Genomic DNA, 14,450 nt, shown 5'->3' with positions numbered 1-14,450 from the left:
GGGAGAGCAGCATGCTGTTCCCCACCATCCTGCAGTGGGGGCCGCCTGCCCCCAATCCCTCCCCAGCCACTGCTGCCACTTAGAAGCGTTCTCAGTGCTTCCAGCCTTGTGTTGTGTGTGTGGGGCTATAGCGCCGGCACAGCTGACTGACATAGTTCCTGACTGACTACTTTAAAAAAGTAGCGGAAAATCTTGTTTTAAATACCTCTACTATTTAAGCTGTGCTAATTGGTATTTAGGAATATCCCCATCCTTCTGACACATCAGTTTTTTTGAAGCACATAAGAGAGGACGATTACCCAAACAGGACATGTCCTCTTTAAAAAAGGACATCTGGAACCCTACCACAGAGTCCACCTTCTCCAGGTGAACTGATCTCTTCCCCCTGGAGATCAGTTTTAATCCTGGGAGATCTCTAGCCATCACCTGGAGGTTGGCAACCTGATTTATTTGCTAAACAGCATCAGTATTTTCCATAAAACTGCTATTTAACCCTCTCAATCTTGTCCTCACACAGAAAGAATTTCCTGTTCCTGAACAGTTCAAGACATCATGGGATGGATCCAAGCTGGTCACTGATCCTACAGAGATTGTGGGTTAATGTGCTGATGCCAACTAGACACCTTTGACCACAGTCTCCAAAAAAATTCAGCCTAAAGAAAACAGCAGCATGAAGAATTTCAAGCAGCACTAGTTTGTACTACAGTGCAGGCCTTCAATGGGCTGCTTTACATAAACTGTTTTTCTCCATAAAATCAGAGTCCAGTATCATCTTTAAGACCAACAAAGATTTATTCAAGGCATGCTTGCACTCGAAAGCTCACACCTTGAATAAATCTTTGTTGGTCTTAAAGGTGCTACTGGACTCTGATTTTATTGTGCTACTTCAGACCAACACGGCTACTCATTTAAATATGTTTTTCTTCCAGAGATCCTCCCTGTATAGATGAAAAAAATGTGTATATCAATATACACAGTCATGTTAGGGAATTACATTAATGTTTATTTTGTCATGGTTATAAGTGTGTGGAAACTACTCCATGCAGTTTGGTATAGGTCTTTTTTTGGAGGTGGTGCTAGGCATCCTGAATTCTTAAAACATCCACTGTTTCCCCTTGTTTGCAAATAGGTTCTACATGTTGTTATGTGAATGTATACAGATTTTTATAAGTACTCCACTAAGGCTGTTTCACTGCATACAAAAAGCCAAAAATTTGCATGATACACTTTTGTCACATTTCATTGCATTCCTTTTAATGCTTCAGCTGATCAAAAAAAATCTTAATATGGGAAGATGTTAATTCTAGGTTTGAAATCATTTCTGTATTATATAGTGAAGCTGGACCCCAGAAAGTTTGTAGTTCTTCATTCTTTTAAAGGGGGGAAGAGAAAGAAGCAATGCTGAACAATACAGTTTGCTAATGGAAAATAAAAGCTAGATATTGTAAAAGACGTTTAATAATAGGTATTTAGTGTTTTGCTGACCCTTATAATACTTCCTTACTCTTGAGCCATGTCTTTTTCAAACAAAATTTGGCAACCTAACCAGGGTCGAGTCTGCACTTCGCTTTTTATCCTCTCCCAGCCTGAATAAACCCCTCCCTTCAGCACTGTATTCAATTTCAATTTTGATTTGGGACGCTTTAAATTTTCTCTTCGCAACATGCAGGTGACCCTACCTTTCCCCTGCGATAAGTCACTATATTTGAAGACCCGGCTTTTAAAGCCCCCAGTAATAGTATAGAGCTTCTGCATTTACTGGATTAACTTCCTGCAACACTGACACAGAGAAGCAGTCTGTCCCTGATTGGCTGGACATCAGTTCAAATACTCCCTTGTTCTGATTGCAAGACTTCCCTCCCAAGACTTATTTTTGTCCTGTTTTAAAGTGACTGAGCTCTAGAAGCCCATACTTCTGAGCAGAGATTTGCCTCATTCATTGTGAGGCTGCTGATGGCTCCCCCACCCACCCACCTCTCCCCCCTCCCTTCATGAAAAGAAAGGAGCAAGTGGCCTTGGCTGCACTTGGCTCTTTACCCAGCTTGCTCTGGCTAATAAAACACTCTTTAATGGCTGGACCTCCCGTGACCCCCCACTCATCCAGGAAAAGAAAAATGAACAAGTAGTTTCAGGACCACCACTCTCCTCCCTGCTCTGAGCTTCCCCAGTCAAGTGCAGAACACTTTCTATTTCACTTCGAAGAGGTAGGAAGGAGGAAGACCAAGGTTCAAATCGATCTGAATTCAGCATGATCATCAATGGAAAAAACAAAATACGTGCAGAACCTGCCCTGAACAACTGAGTATTGGTTATTTAACCTGAGACTTACTAAATGTTAAATTTAACAAGAAAAAAGAAAAAGGTTGGTTGTGTTAGATGCTACTGTTTTCTCATAAACTATCCATTTGGAAGGGACCAGAAAACTCTCAAAAGCAGTCTATTCCAGCAGTAGTCATTCACAGGCCGAATCTGACCCGTTGAGACTCAGTTCTTAAACTGTTCTAGTGGGTCGCTATAGGAAAATCCCTTTCTCACAGAGACTGTGTCCCTGTGCTAGCAGCTAGACTAAAACAAGCAAATATACTGGACTGACATCCTTTCCTTTCTTCAAAGAAAAAGGTTAAGAAATTTCTAAATGATGAAAGCAGACAAATGACTCTCTCCACTGCTAAATTCGGGGCTGCTGCTATTAAATTAGTTTTATACATAGGACAGAAAGTTTCTCCCTCAATCTAAACTGAAGTTTTATACATAGGACAGAAAGTTTCTCCCTCAATCTAAACTGAATTCTGTAATCAGTTAATGTTTTGGAAATACTGTTTTAATGTGTTTTAACCAAAATTAGGTTTCATATTTGATAATTTAATTTTTAAAGTTTTTTGTACCCAAATATTCTTCTGTATCTTCCTGATATTCTAAATGTATGTTTAAATTTTGGTCTGAATGACCATAAATTAAAATGTGTTATTTGTTTGTTGACCGATTGGGTTTCCAGTCACACTAAATATAAACAAGACATGGTACTACGTAAATTTCCCATGTAAGGAACAGAAAATTGTTTTCAAATGTTTTAGGAGAATATACCACACATTAGATAAACCTCTTTGTTTCCTCGTAATATACCTACAAGCATCCACTCCTCATCCTAGAACCTTTGCTGGTAGCACACGAACATTAACATAGCACTTAAACATCAGTTAATGAAGTCAGACTTTGCAATAAAATACACTTCCAACCTCCAGACTTCTGCCTGAATGTTAGATCAGCCCCTAATAATACTGAAGTTGAATACGCCGGTGGTAGATCTGATTGTGTTTGTGTGTATGGGGGGGGGGTATAATTCTGTTTTCCCCCCATGTGTAACTTGTGCATGCAGATCATCAAAACTCTATGCGAAGAAAAGCCATAGATTACTTCTGAATGAATTCTGAACTCAGACTAAAGGTACCATGCTCTGAGGGTGCAAGGCTTGACTTTATAGTCCATATTGTTCATTTTTACTACTAATGCGAAGCGTAGCATACACTGTATGATTTCAGCACATGGTGCTTTGGCATATCATTTTGATGACTTGTAATACTTTGTAACAGTGAAATAATGGTAAAGTGCTATTTGGAGCTATATCAGAATAAATTGTGCCTACTGCACCTTACCAAGTACAAAAGTCCTTCCATTTTTTAATTATATTCAATTGTACTAGCTATACAGTATTACAACAACTAGTGCTCATCCAATAAGATTTTGCTATCTAATGGTTGATCTGTGTAATGTGGCTTTAGTACACGCCATTTTTCAATAGTAAAGGTCTAACATGAAAAATAAAATTGTAACTTGTTTAAATACAATATTGTATAAGGTGATTCAGCATATCATTTAGCACAGGGGTCCCCAGCATTTTTGAGCACCTTTGGAATTCTGACACAGTGTGATGGGCACAGTCACAACATGGCTGACACAGAAGCCCACAAAATTACTGTCACAGCTTACCTTCAGTTTCACAGCGAAGATCTTTAAGCTGTGGTGGCAGCTGATGCCAAAGTAACCGTTTTAAAAATCTGCACTGCCAAGCAAATCTCCAGTACCGATTAGAAACCTTGCTTGGCAAACGCCCCCCACATTTTAAAAATTTGTCCGGCACCGTGTTGGGGATCCCTAATTTAGCAGAGGACTTATTTACATGAGATTTATAAATGCATCATATTCAACATTTTATTTCTGAATCACTGAGAATACAGGAACAAAGTTATGCCATAATTTGTAAACACATCCTGTTTCTAAATATTTTTTTTAATTCAGCAGCAGCAGATTCTGAGGCCTTAGCCTTTTAAAATGCCCCTATCATCATTATTGCAATCAGTACTGAGCAACACACACTTACTGAGCAACTTAGTCACATAGACACAAAGGAATTCTGCTGCTTCAGATCAACCCACTTGAATCTATAGAAACAAAGGGACACTTTCCTCATAGACTCAAGTGGGAACCTTGTTGGTCGGAAGCAGCAGAACAAAGTTTGAGTCCAGGGGCACTTTTAGGACCAAGAGAAGAAATAGACCAATCCTAATGGCAATCCACAATCCACATCCACAATATTTCACAAAGAGTGTCCTTTCTTTATGTTGGTTTTATTCAGCAGGACTTCTGGCAGAAGTACTAATGGTACTCATATAGACCATCCTGTTTTATTCTTGTAGTACTTTTAAGACCAGCAAAGTTTTATTCATGGTATTTTGTGTGCATACACACTTCTTCAGATACAATGAAACAGAATTTCCTCAACCATACATACATGTGTGTGTGTGTGTGGGGGGGGGGTAATTGCCAGGAGGGCTTAGCTTGAGTCCAGATACCTAATTAAAGCTATTAAAGGTGCCGTTGGACTCAAAGTCCGTCCAAATTGCATTGTGAAATTAACACTTCATCTCACTCCTAGATACTAAACATGATTCTGTCAGAACATCATAACAGGAAATAAACAGGGCAGGTATCATGCAAGGAAACCACAGAAATCCTGGGGTATAATGGAATTTCCAAGTGAAAAAGCTTTTTCACTTATTTTCTCTAAAATAATAATTGAGGAAGGAAACAATTGGCAACTTCCAGAATTCTGCGAGTGGATTTACTGACTTTGCCCCTAGAAACAGAAACTATTCACATGACTTTGTAAAGTCACTCTCCTCTTTTAAAAAGGAAAAGCACTTAACCTTCCATTTGCTAACAATTTTGTGAAGGCTGTGACCCTACGTATCCACCAGGGGGCAGAAAGATAAAGTACCAAGATAAACATTTCCGGGACACTTTTCCAAGAGTATGGGGACAATGTTTGCTTCATGAACACTATATTAGATTCTAAATGCAAATCATTCAAGAGGAAAACAGGAAATCAACCCCACAGTCCATTGTGTCTAGTTATTGGAGAAAAATCAGAGCCAAGACAGATTAGACGGTCATCCCAAGCATCCATAGGAACAGGGACAAGATTATAGCATGAAATAGAATGGCAATATACTCTTATTATAATATCTATATAGATACTATATTTTAATTATTAATCCATTATTATTGTTGTTGTCGTATTTTTATTTCTAGACTGCCCCTCTCTAGCAACCAACTTGGGACGGCTAACAACAATTAAAAGTTCATACAGAGGATAAAACCATGTACATATAAAACAATCGATTAAAATAAACAAAGGAAAAACATGCTCCATCACTAAAAACCTGAGGACAAGTGGATCCGAATTTCAACCTAGACCTAGATGAGAAGGGAGGGGGTGGCAGGGATTCCATTAAGGACTCCCTAAATATCCCTTAACTTTATGGTATTTTGTATTTTTACTGTTATGTTCTGCTGTGAACCACCTCAAGCTAGCTGGTCTGGGAGGGACGGTATATAAATTTAATAAATAAATAAAACAAATAAATACTGAAAATCTAAGCTAACTGTTTACTTGATATTAAGCCACACTAATTTGAATAAACACGTGGATGACTGAGATGCATACTTTCTCCAATCCAAATTGCAGTTGGAATCCGATACAAAACGCTTATACACAATTTCAATACAATTCCTTAGGATTGTATTCTTACAGTAATTAATGTCAAGAATTTATTGTCTAGTTCATTTCCTAAAACCTATGGCATCACAAAAGCCTGAACAAATGGAGTGTGGTTACTCTGTAAACATTGAATCCCATGAGTTTATTTGAGACAAAAGACAGAAAATGCTTTTGGAATCCTCTGGTTCGTTCTGAATAACAACTAGAATTCATTGTCTTTTTGAATGGCCATTGGAAAGCATCCATGCAAGGGTCATTGGTCATCTTTAGGAACAGTCTCTGAATAGCAAACCAAACTGCTTTCCCCCCAGCAATTATAAAAATGGCAAAATGATTATACATAGATGTAACACTAAACACTGTTGCAAAACTAAATGACAAGACAATGCCTAGCACTGCATCATGTTCATATTCTCTAATTTCTCAAACTATTGCTCTCCAAACAAGACTGACAATTTAAACAAAGCGTTTTTAGAAAGTGTTAATGTTGTTATTTCCAGCAGGAGGTGGTAAGAGCACAACTTTTCTTGTGTTCAAATGAATAGGAAAGAGATATGCCGAGCTGCCTACTGGCTTCCAGTCCTATCAGAAAACAGCAGAGGCCCCTATGCTATTACTGGAGCCTCTAGGGCAGGTGTGGCCAAACTGTGACTCTCCAGATATCCACAGACTACAATTCCCATGAGCTCCTGTCAGCATGGTGCTGGCAGGAGCTCATGGGAATTGTAGTTCGTGGATATCTGGAGAGTCACAGTTTGTCCACCCCTGCTCTAGGGCAATCTCATATTTCCTAAATCAGACTTTCTCAATAGCGCTTTCGTTAAGCATTTCCCCAATTGGGTGGGAATTAGTAAATTTTTAATATACTTTAAAATTTTAAATATGACCATATATGATTATGTCTACCTGGCCCCCTTTCCCCCAATAGCCAATAATGGGCCTGGAGGGGGTGGAAAGGGGAGGCCTCCTGATCATAAAAATTGTTGCTGGCCAAGGCTTGTCACACATTATAGCAACTGGAGGCTAAAGAGGTAAGTCATTTTAACTTTACTGCAGGGGGGGCAGCAGGGAGTGACGGAGTGGCGAATGCCTGCTCCAACCCTGTTCCCAGCCCAGCAGAGTAAGTCACTGAGTCATTTCTAGTTTTGGGGGCAGGGGCAACATAATGTGATGTCACATCCAGTGTGAGTATCTGGGTGATGTCACTTCTGGTAATTCGTGACTTCCGAGGACGTGACAAGGAGGTGTGGCCTGCTGACCACTTTTGTGGTTTCTTAAAGCCTGAAGAATGTTTCATGGGTTTCTTAATGGTAAAAAGGTTGAGAAAGGTTGTCCTAATTGAACAAAATAGGGCATCGACTCCTTGACACTTCTTCTAGATCCGTCAACATCAGTGAGGCCAAAAGGAGAATGAGACACACTGCTCAACTGCAGACAAGTCACAACTGAAGAAAGAGGAATGAAGCTACAGGCAAGGTACTTCAGACACTCATAGCCCCAAGGCCCATATAAAGATACAGATGGTTCTGAACCACCAGCGCTAGCCTGCCTACCACTGCAATCCTGGTCAAAAGTTGAGTTGCCAGCTCTGGGTTGGGAAATACCTGGAGACTTTGGGAGAGGAGCTGGGAGTGGATGTGGGGTAGGGAGAGATCTTAGCCATATATAATGCTATAGAGTGTGCCCTTCAAAGCAGCCATTTTCTCTGAGGGAACTGATCTTGTTTGTCTGGAGATCAGGTATAATAGAAGGGGAACCCCAGGTTGGCAACCTTATGGCAAATATTATTTGTAGAAGTGTGAAGGAACACAAGAACAGATCACTGGCTCCCAGTTTGTTTATGGACACAATTCAACATGCTGGTCTTGAAATTCAAAACCAAAATACCCGGAGAACCTTCTACTCTCCTCACCCAAACTCTGCAGTCATCTTCAGGGGACCTCTCCTGAGATTAGGCAAACGGTAACCTGCTTTCTTGGTCATGGTGCCAGAGCTCTGGAATATTTTCCCCAGGGAGTTTTGTCTGCCCCCTTCTGCTGCCATGATCTGCCATCAGGTAAAAACTTTTGGCATTCCCTCAATCATGCTTTCTTCCTAACCAATGTCTAATTCCATCTTTCATCTGAGGCTGTTCTTAAATGATCCAAATTATAGAAGGTACTTTAAAACAGCTAATATTTGAATTATAATGACTTAGATCAGTCTTTCTTAGCATTTTTACTGTTCAAAAACCTCCGAAACATTCTTGAGGCTTCAAGAAACCCCAGAAGTAGCAAGATCATGCAAAATATGGTTGGAAAGCATAGCTGTGTACACTTCCACCCAAGGCCACTCCCCACCCCTCCAGGCTCATTTTTGGCCATTTAGGGAGGGAGGGCAGGTCAACATGACTATATATGATCATATCACCAGATAAATGTTTACCTTTAAAATATATATATAAAATTAATTCACTCCCCTCCATTTGGGAAACCCTTCCAGGGCTGTCAAGAAACCCCAAGATTTCATGTAACCTTGATTGAGAAAGTCTGGCTTAGACTGACAGTGGCATCCATCTGGAAAGTCCTGCAGCAGTAAGGTTAAGCTCTTTATGTTCCAAACCATCCCCCACTCCTACTTTACATCTCTCCCAGGAAGAGACCTGAAAAGCAGAAGCATTTCAGAGGAAACCTGACGGGGAAGGGGTGGTCTGAGTTTATTGGTGCAACAACACTTCAGGTCACACAGATCGCTACCATAACCAGATGCAATTTTGCTTTTACAAATATTTCCCAATAAGACAAACTTTTGCTCTTTTCCCTGAAAGCTTACCTACGTGATAAAATAACAGATGAGCCCTAGGCAGAGTCAAAACAACAAAAGTGGGTTGGGGTGGGATCTGTCTATGTGCTTCCATGGACAGAGGGGAGGAGAAAATGGGGGAAGGGAAGAAGTAACCAAGGCTGGAAGAAGAAGAAGAAAATTCCTACCAGCTTATCAGCAGGAGTCCACTTGTATGTCCTTTCCGGGATGTTTTCGGAAACTATATTCCATCTTGTGGCATCAACTGGATCGAATCAAGTAGAATTGAGAAATCCTCAGTCTTTTATATCCCATAAACATCCAGCACTCCTCCTGGTCATAAAAAGAAACAAATTAGGTTTTATAGTAAAGGCAATGTGATTGTCAGAGACCAGTGATTCAATAAATAGGATAATATTAGTGTGGTGATAAAGTTCTGCCATTACGTCAAGTCATTTTGGTCTGTCATTTGGAGACATGTCCTAAAGAGCCTCTTGTTAACCACCAACCAGACCTTGTTTAATGCTTTCCACTGTATATTCAAAAACTTGATTAGTTCTTATAGTCCTTTGGAAGATACAGTGGATTCCATTCTCTATCACATCTTTTAGTTGGAACAAGGTCACAAGTGATGTTCTGCCCCAATTTAGAAAAGTGCATTTTTAAACATTGTAGCAGAATAAATACATTGGAAGAAAAGGGGTGGTCTCTAAGGTGAGCACAGAATCTGAAGTTGAGATGAAAGAACCACTGTTCTGAAAATATGCAGTAAAATGTGTGTGTGTATGTGATGCTCACCTCCACCCTCTCTTGCATTGTGTTACTGAAAGAATTTTCAGAATGGTAGTTGTGTTATGTTATTTTGAAGCAAAAAAACAAAAGCAAAAGAAGAGATTCTTGTGTTACTTTGCAATTAACAAATGTATTGTGCTATGAGCCACATAGCAACAGGGGACTGAAACTACTTTTATATCTTGCAATTCCCCCCCCCCCAAAAAAAACAACAACATCCTGACCTGGATAGCCCAGGCTCGTCCAATTTCAATTGTATTGGTTTTATGGAGTATTGTGTAAACCGCCCCAAAACTGTCCATCTGAGAGGGGTGGTATATAAATTGCTAAATATGAATGAATGAATTAATTAATTAATTAATTAATTAATTAATCAGGTCTTAGAAGCTAAGTAGGGTTGGCCTTGGGTTTCCAGAATGGAGGGGAGTTCATTAATTATAAAATATATTTTAAAAATTTGTTAAACATTTGTCAAGTGATAGGGTCATATTGACCTGTCCCCCCGACTCCCAAAATGGCCAGTGATGGGCCTAGAGCAGGGGTAGTCAAACTGCGGCCCTCCAGGTGTCCATGAACTACAATTCCCAGGAGCCCTCTGCCAGTTTGACTACCCCTGGCCTAGAGGGTTGAAGGGGAGGGGCCCCAGGTGGGTGTGTCCACAGCTATGCTTCCCATCCATATTCTACATGACTGCGTCACTTCTGGGGTTAATTGAGGCCTGAAGATTGTTTCAGAGGTTTCTTAACAGTAAAAAAAATTTAAAGGCTGGCTTAAAGGATAATCCTAATCATTGATCAAGCTGTCTTGCCTCAGTTCCTAGTGCTAAAGCAGTACTATATATAGATGTGCCGATTCCTCCACTTGAGAAGAGGACTTCTTGGTAGTAATGGGCTACCTATGTCAAATGGTAGTAATGGGCACTATGTCAAATGCTCCTACACAAATCCAATGCCAGTGGGAGAGTGGCTACATTTAGGATTATACCTCTGGTGACTCAGGTTCCTCCTGAACATTTTCAGGCATATCCTTGCTGTAACACTGCACAAGAGTTTTAAGACTGAGCAGCAAATAAGACTGGCTATGCAGCACAGATACACAGATGCTGCCAAGCTGTGTTTCTAGTTGGCATGCAGAATATCTGAAGCAAACTAATATCCCCCATGGAAACCAACTAGTATCAAGCCTCCAGGGATCCCCTAGTCTCTGAAGAATTGCCTATAAGAAAAACAAACACCTTGTTTGTGCATGATAGCATAAGGTCTTTTGTAATATCCTGTATCCATCCTCTCAGCTGCTTGCATACACAGCATTCATATGGGTATATCCATTGACACAGCTAACTAAAAGGTAGGTTCAGGTGGGTAGGGTAGCTATGCTGGTTTGAAGCAACAGAACAAAGTCTGAGTCCAGAGGCACCTTTAAGACCAAAAAAGTTTCATTCTTGGTATAAACTTTTGTGGGCATGGACACAATGGTTATACCCAGAATTAAACTTTATTTTTGAATCCTCATTATGTAACAGCTAAGGTGCAGAGCTCCTGAATTAGCTAAGGAAGCTATGTATTTTTCTTGTTTTATCTTCCAGTTTCCCCTATCCTGTTAGCTAATAAAATTGTCTTTTTATATTAAAACTGGCTTGTCTGGTCTCACCATTTATATATTAACTCTGCTATTTTTATACAATATAAGCCCTCCTTTTACCCAACAAAAAACCTATGTTGAAAATGACAAGACTTATTGAAAATTGACAAGCAGCTGTGAAGCCCTTTTTCCATATTGCAGATCACTAGGGCAGTGGTCCCCAACCTTTTTATCACCGGGGACTGGTCAACACTTGATAATTTTACTGAGGCCTGGGGCAGGGTAGTCTTTTGCCGGGGGATGTCGCCGCCACCTGAGCCCCTGCTCCACTTGCTTTCCCGCCAGTGCCCCTGTCTTCTTGCCGCCCACTGGAAGGCGCTGCCAGCAGCAGCTGCACAGTGCCATGCCAAGGGGGAACCCCAGCCACGGTGGCCGCTGGAGAGCACCAAAGGTGAGCCGGCGGCAGAGTGGCAGGGCAGCCCCCGAGGCAGCAACCGGGGAGGAGCTGCGGCCTGGTACCAACTGATCCAAGGACCGGTACCAGTCCCCCGAACTGGGGGTTGGGGACCACTGCACTAGGGGATTCACTGCTATCAGCCTCTGTGAAAAATGGGAAAGAATCACACAATCTCATAACATGATGGAACATGCTGAGTGTGCTATAGAACCCACGGATATTGGCATTGCAATCTGTGATTATTGGCAATGTGTGTGTCTATATGCACCTTTCTATGCAATGTTGGATGCAGCTACACCATGCTTTGCACAGGGCTGCACTTTATATGGAGGAGGGGTCCTCTAGTTGAAGCTGTGCAGGGCTTTTTCAGTTGTGCACACTAAACTGGAAAAAAAAATAGGGGAGGATATTTTCACCGATGGCCTAGCACAGCTGCATAGTAGTTGTTTTTATATCCTGCTTTTCTCCCAAGGAGACTTAGAATCGCCTTCCCTTCCTTTCCCCACAACAGACACCCTGTGAGGCTGAGAAGACTGCTTGGTCAGAACAGCATTATCAGGACTGTGACGAGCCCAAGACCACCCAGCTGGCTGTAAGCAGAGGAGCTGGGAATCAAGCTGGGCTCACCAGATTAGAAGCTGCCACTTTTAACCACTACACCATATTTGCCTTCCTTGCAAATGTGCATGGTTTTTCTTTGTGATGTCCTACTTCTTCTGAGGTGGAGGGCATCTTGCTGGGGTTTTCTCATCACTCACTCAGGGAGGCAGGACAAAGCTCCTACTAGCCAGTTCTCTTCCTGCCTCTGAAAGGAGCGCACCGTAGTAGGCTTCCTCTGATCTATATTTCTCCTTTTCTCACCTTTTCTCTCTGTTTCCTCACTCTAGGTAGGGAGTAATTATTGGAGAGACGTGTCCAGGTGGACTGTTTGCTGTTATTTCATTATGGAGTGAGTTTAGGCGCGCTGTTCAGCTTCCCCTTCCCCACACCTTTTCTTCGCTGTGATGACTAATCCACGAGCAGACAATTTTTTATCGGAGGGCAATCTGCCCTTCCCGATGTTTGCCGGTGACAAGTCGAAGGTCCATGGCAGGGGCACACTGGCCGTGGTGGGGGGAACAACTCATCAGGCAAGGTTCGATGATTCGTTCATGGTGGGAAACAAGCTCCAAGGGCGTGAACTGCCATTTTGTCTAGCCTCTTCAGCAGGCTTGCCTTCTCAAGCAGTCCTGATTGGCACTACACTTCCCTCACAAGCCCCAGACTGCCAGACTATTGAGGGACTACATGCGCATGAAAGGCACATGAATGGTTTGGGACTCCTGTCTTCCCTTGCAGACTGGGCTGACTTTTTACAGATATGAGGAGAAAGTAAATTAGTAGAAAATCAGTAAACTGCATCACAATTAACATCACTAACCTCAACATTTTTATTCCCCCTATGTTTTTGTGAACAATTGAATCTAAAGGACTGGTTTTTCAGTATTCTAGCAAGGAATTATATGAACTTAATTATTATGCTGCATATTTCAGGATGTCTTTGTGATGCTGTTTACTAATTTACTTTCTCCTTATATCTGTACTCTTATGATTCTTGTTCCATTGTCTGAGGAAGTGTGCAGGCACATGAAAGCTCATGCCTCGAATAAAACTTTGTTGAACTAAAATTTTGTTTTTTTTAAATTTAAGTCCACCTTATATTGGGCTCTTTTTCAAAGACAGATAAAAATGGCTCCTTATTGGGTTAGGATATTGAGCTCGTTTTGCACTAGAGCAGTGGTTCTCAACCTGGGGGTCAGGAACCCTTTGGGGGTCGAACGACCCCTTCACAGGAGTTGCGGCAGGTCAAGCAGTTTGGCCGGGGGCGCCATCCACACAGCCGTCTTGTGGGGTAGATCAAGATAGAGCTTTTGTCTGTCTGGAGCAGCAGAAAAGAGTGAGATGGGCATGATGTGACAAGAGGCAGCACTGAACTGAGAAACCCTGGGGGAAAAACAATTTATATACAATCATGAAAAATGGGTCTTCATGCCATTGATCAGTTTCAGTTTAATGTTTGTGCAAGAACACTTGCATCATTTTATGGTTGGGGGGGTCACCACAACATGAGGAACTGCATTAAACGGTCATGGCATTAGGAAGGTTGAGAACAACTGCTCTAGTCTCCCAGTGGAGGCAAGCTTCAGTAGTAGGGTATTTCAACTGGATCTATCTCCAGACGAGATTAGTTCCCTGGAGAAAATGGTTGCTTTGAAAGGCGGACACTATAGTATTATCATTGAAGTCCCTCCCCGCCCACTCCCAGCTCCACCCCCAACGTCTCCAGGTATTTCCCAACCCAGAGCTGGCAACCGTTCCCAGCAATTCCCTGGGAGGAATGTTTCACAATTGTATGGAGACGGATGGAGCAAGCAACATATGGAGAGGTGAGAGCCTTTGATCACTAATAAAAGGCAGTTTGGTTCTCCCTGTGTTTTTGTAAAGTACACTGAATTCTAGGGGATTGTTTGGCTGTTTTGACAAAGGATTATCATTGGCTGTATCTGGTTGTGACACAGTCTACTGACGTAACAGAACTGATTTTTGCTATATATTCCGTCATTGTAATAAGATCACAGTCTGACGAAACGTGCTTGCACTCGAAAGCTCACGTTCTTTGTTGGTCTTAAAGGTGCTACTGGACTCTGATTTTGTTGTGCAACTTTTCCATGGTATAAGCTTTCGTGTGCATGCAGGCTTGTTAAGATAGCTGACAAACTCTGCGTGCCCACAAAAGATTAT

At 41.6% G+C, this 14,450-nt stretch overlaps 2 protein-coding genes across 3 annotated transcripts in view; one reads left to right on the top strand and one right to left on the bottom strand.

Annotated features, from left to right (window-relative positions):
- The window catches only part of CAP2 (cyclase associated actin cytoskeleton regulatory protein 2), a 49,692-nt gene extending 45,847 nt beyond the window's left edge, over positions 1-3,845 (top strand). For both annotated transcript variants that reach the window (XM_077353249.1, XM_077353250.1), the window contains one exon: positions 518-3,845. In XM_077353249.1, the coding sequence (XP_077209364.1) occupies positions 518-601 (84 nt within the window). In that variant the 3' untranslated portion in view covers positions 602-3,845. The remainder of the gene's footprint in view (positions 1-517) is intronic.
- The window catches only part of LOC143845142 (uncharacterized), a 230,754-nt gene that overhangs the window by 215,703 nt on the left and 601 nt on the right, over positions 1-14,450 (bottom strand). Inside the window, exon 2 of the mRNA XM_077353261.1 lies at positions 9,028-9,172. The gene's annotated coding sequence lies outside the window, so the exon portion shown is untranslated. The remainder of the gene's footprint in view (positions 1-9,027; positions 9,173-14,450) is intronic.

The sequence above is a fragment of the Paroedura picta genome, chromosome 9, assembly GCF_049243985.1.
Source record: "Paroedura picta isolate Pp20150507F chromosome 9, Ppicta_v3.0, whole genome shotgun sequence".
NCBI lineage: Eukaryota > Metazoa > Chordata > Lepidosauria > Squamata > Gekkonidae > Paroedura > Paroedura picta.
This window is presented reverse-complemented; position numbering and strand designations above follow the sequence as displayed.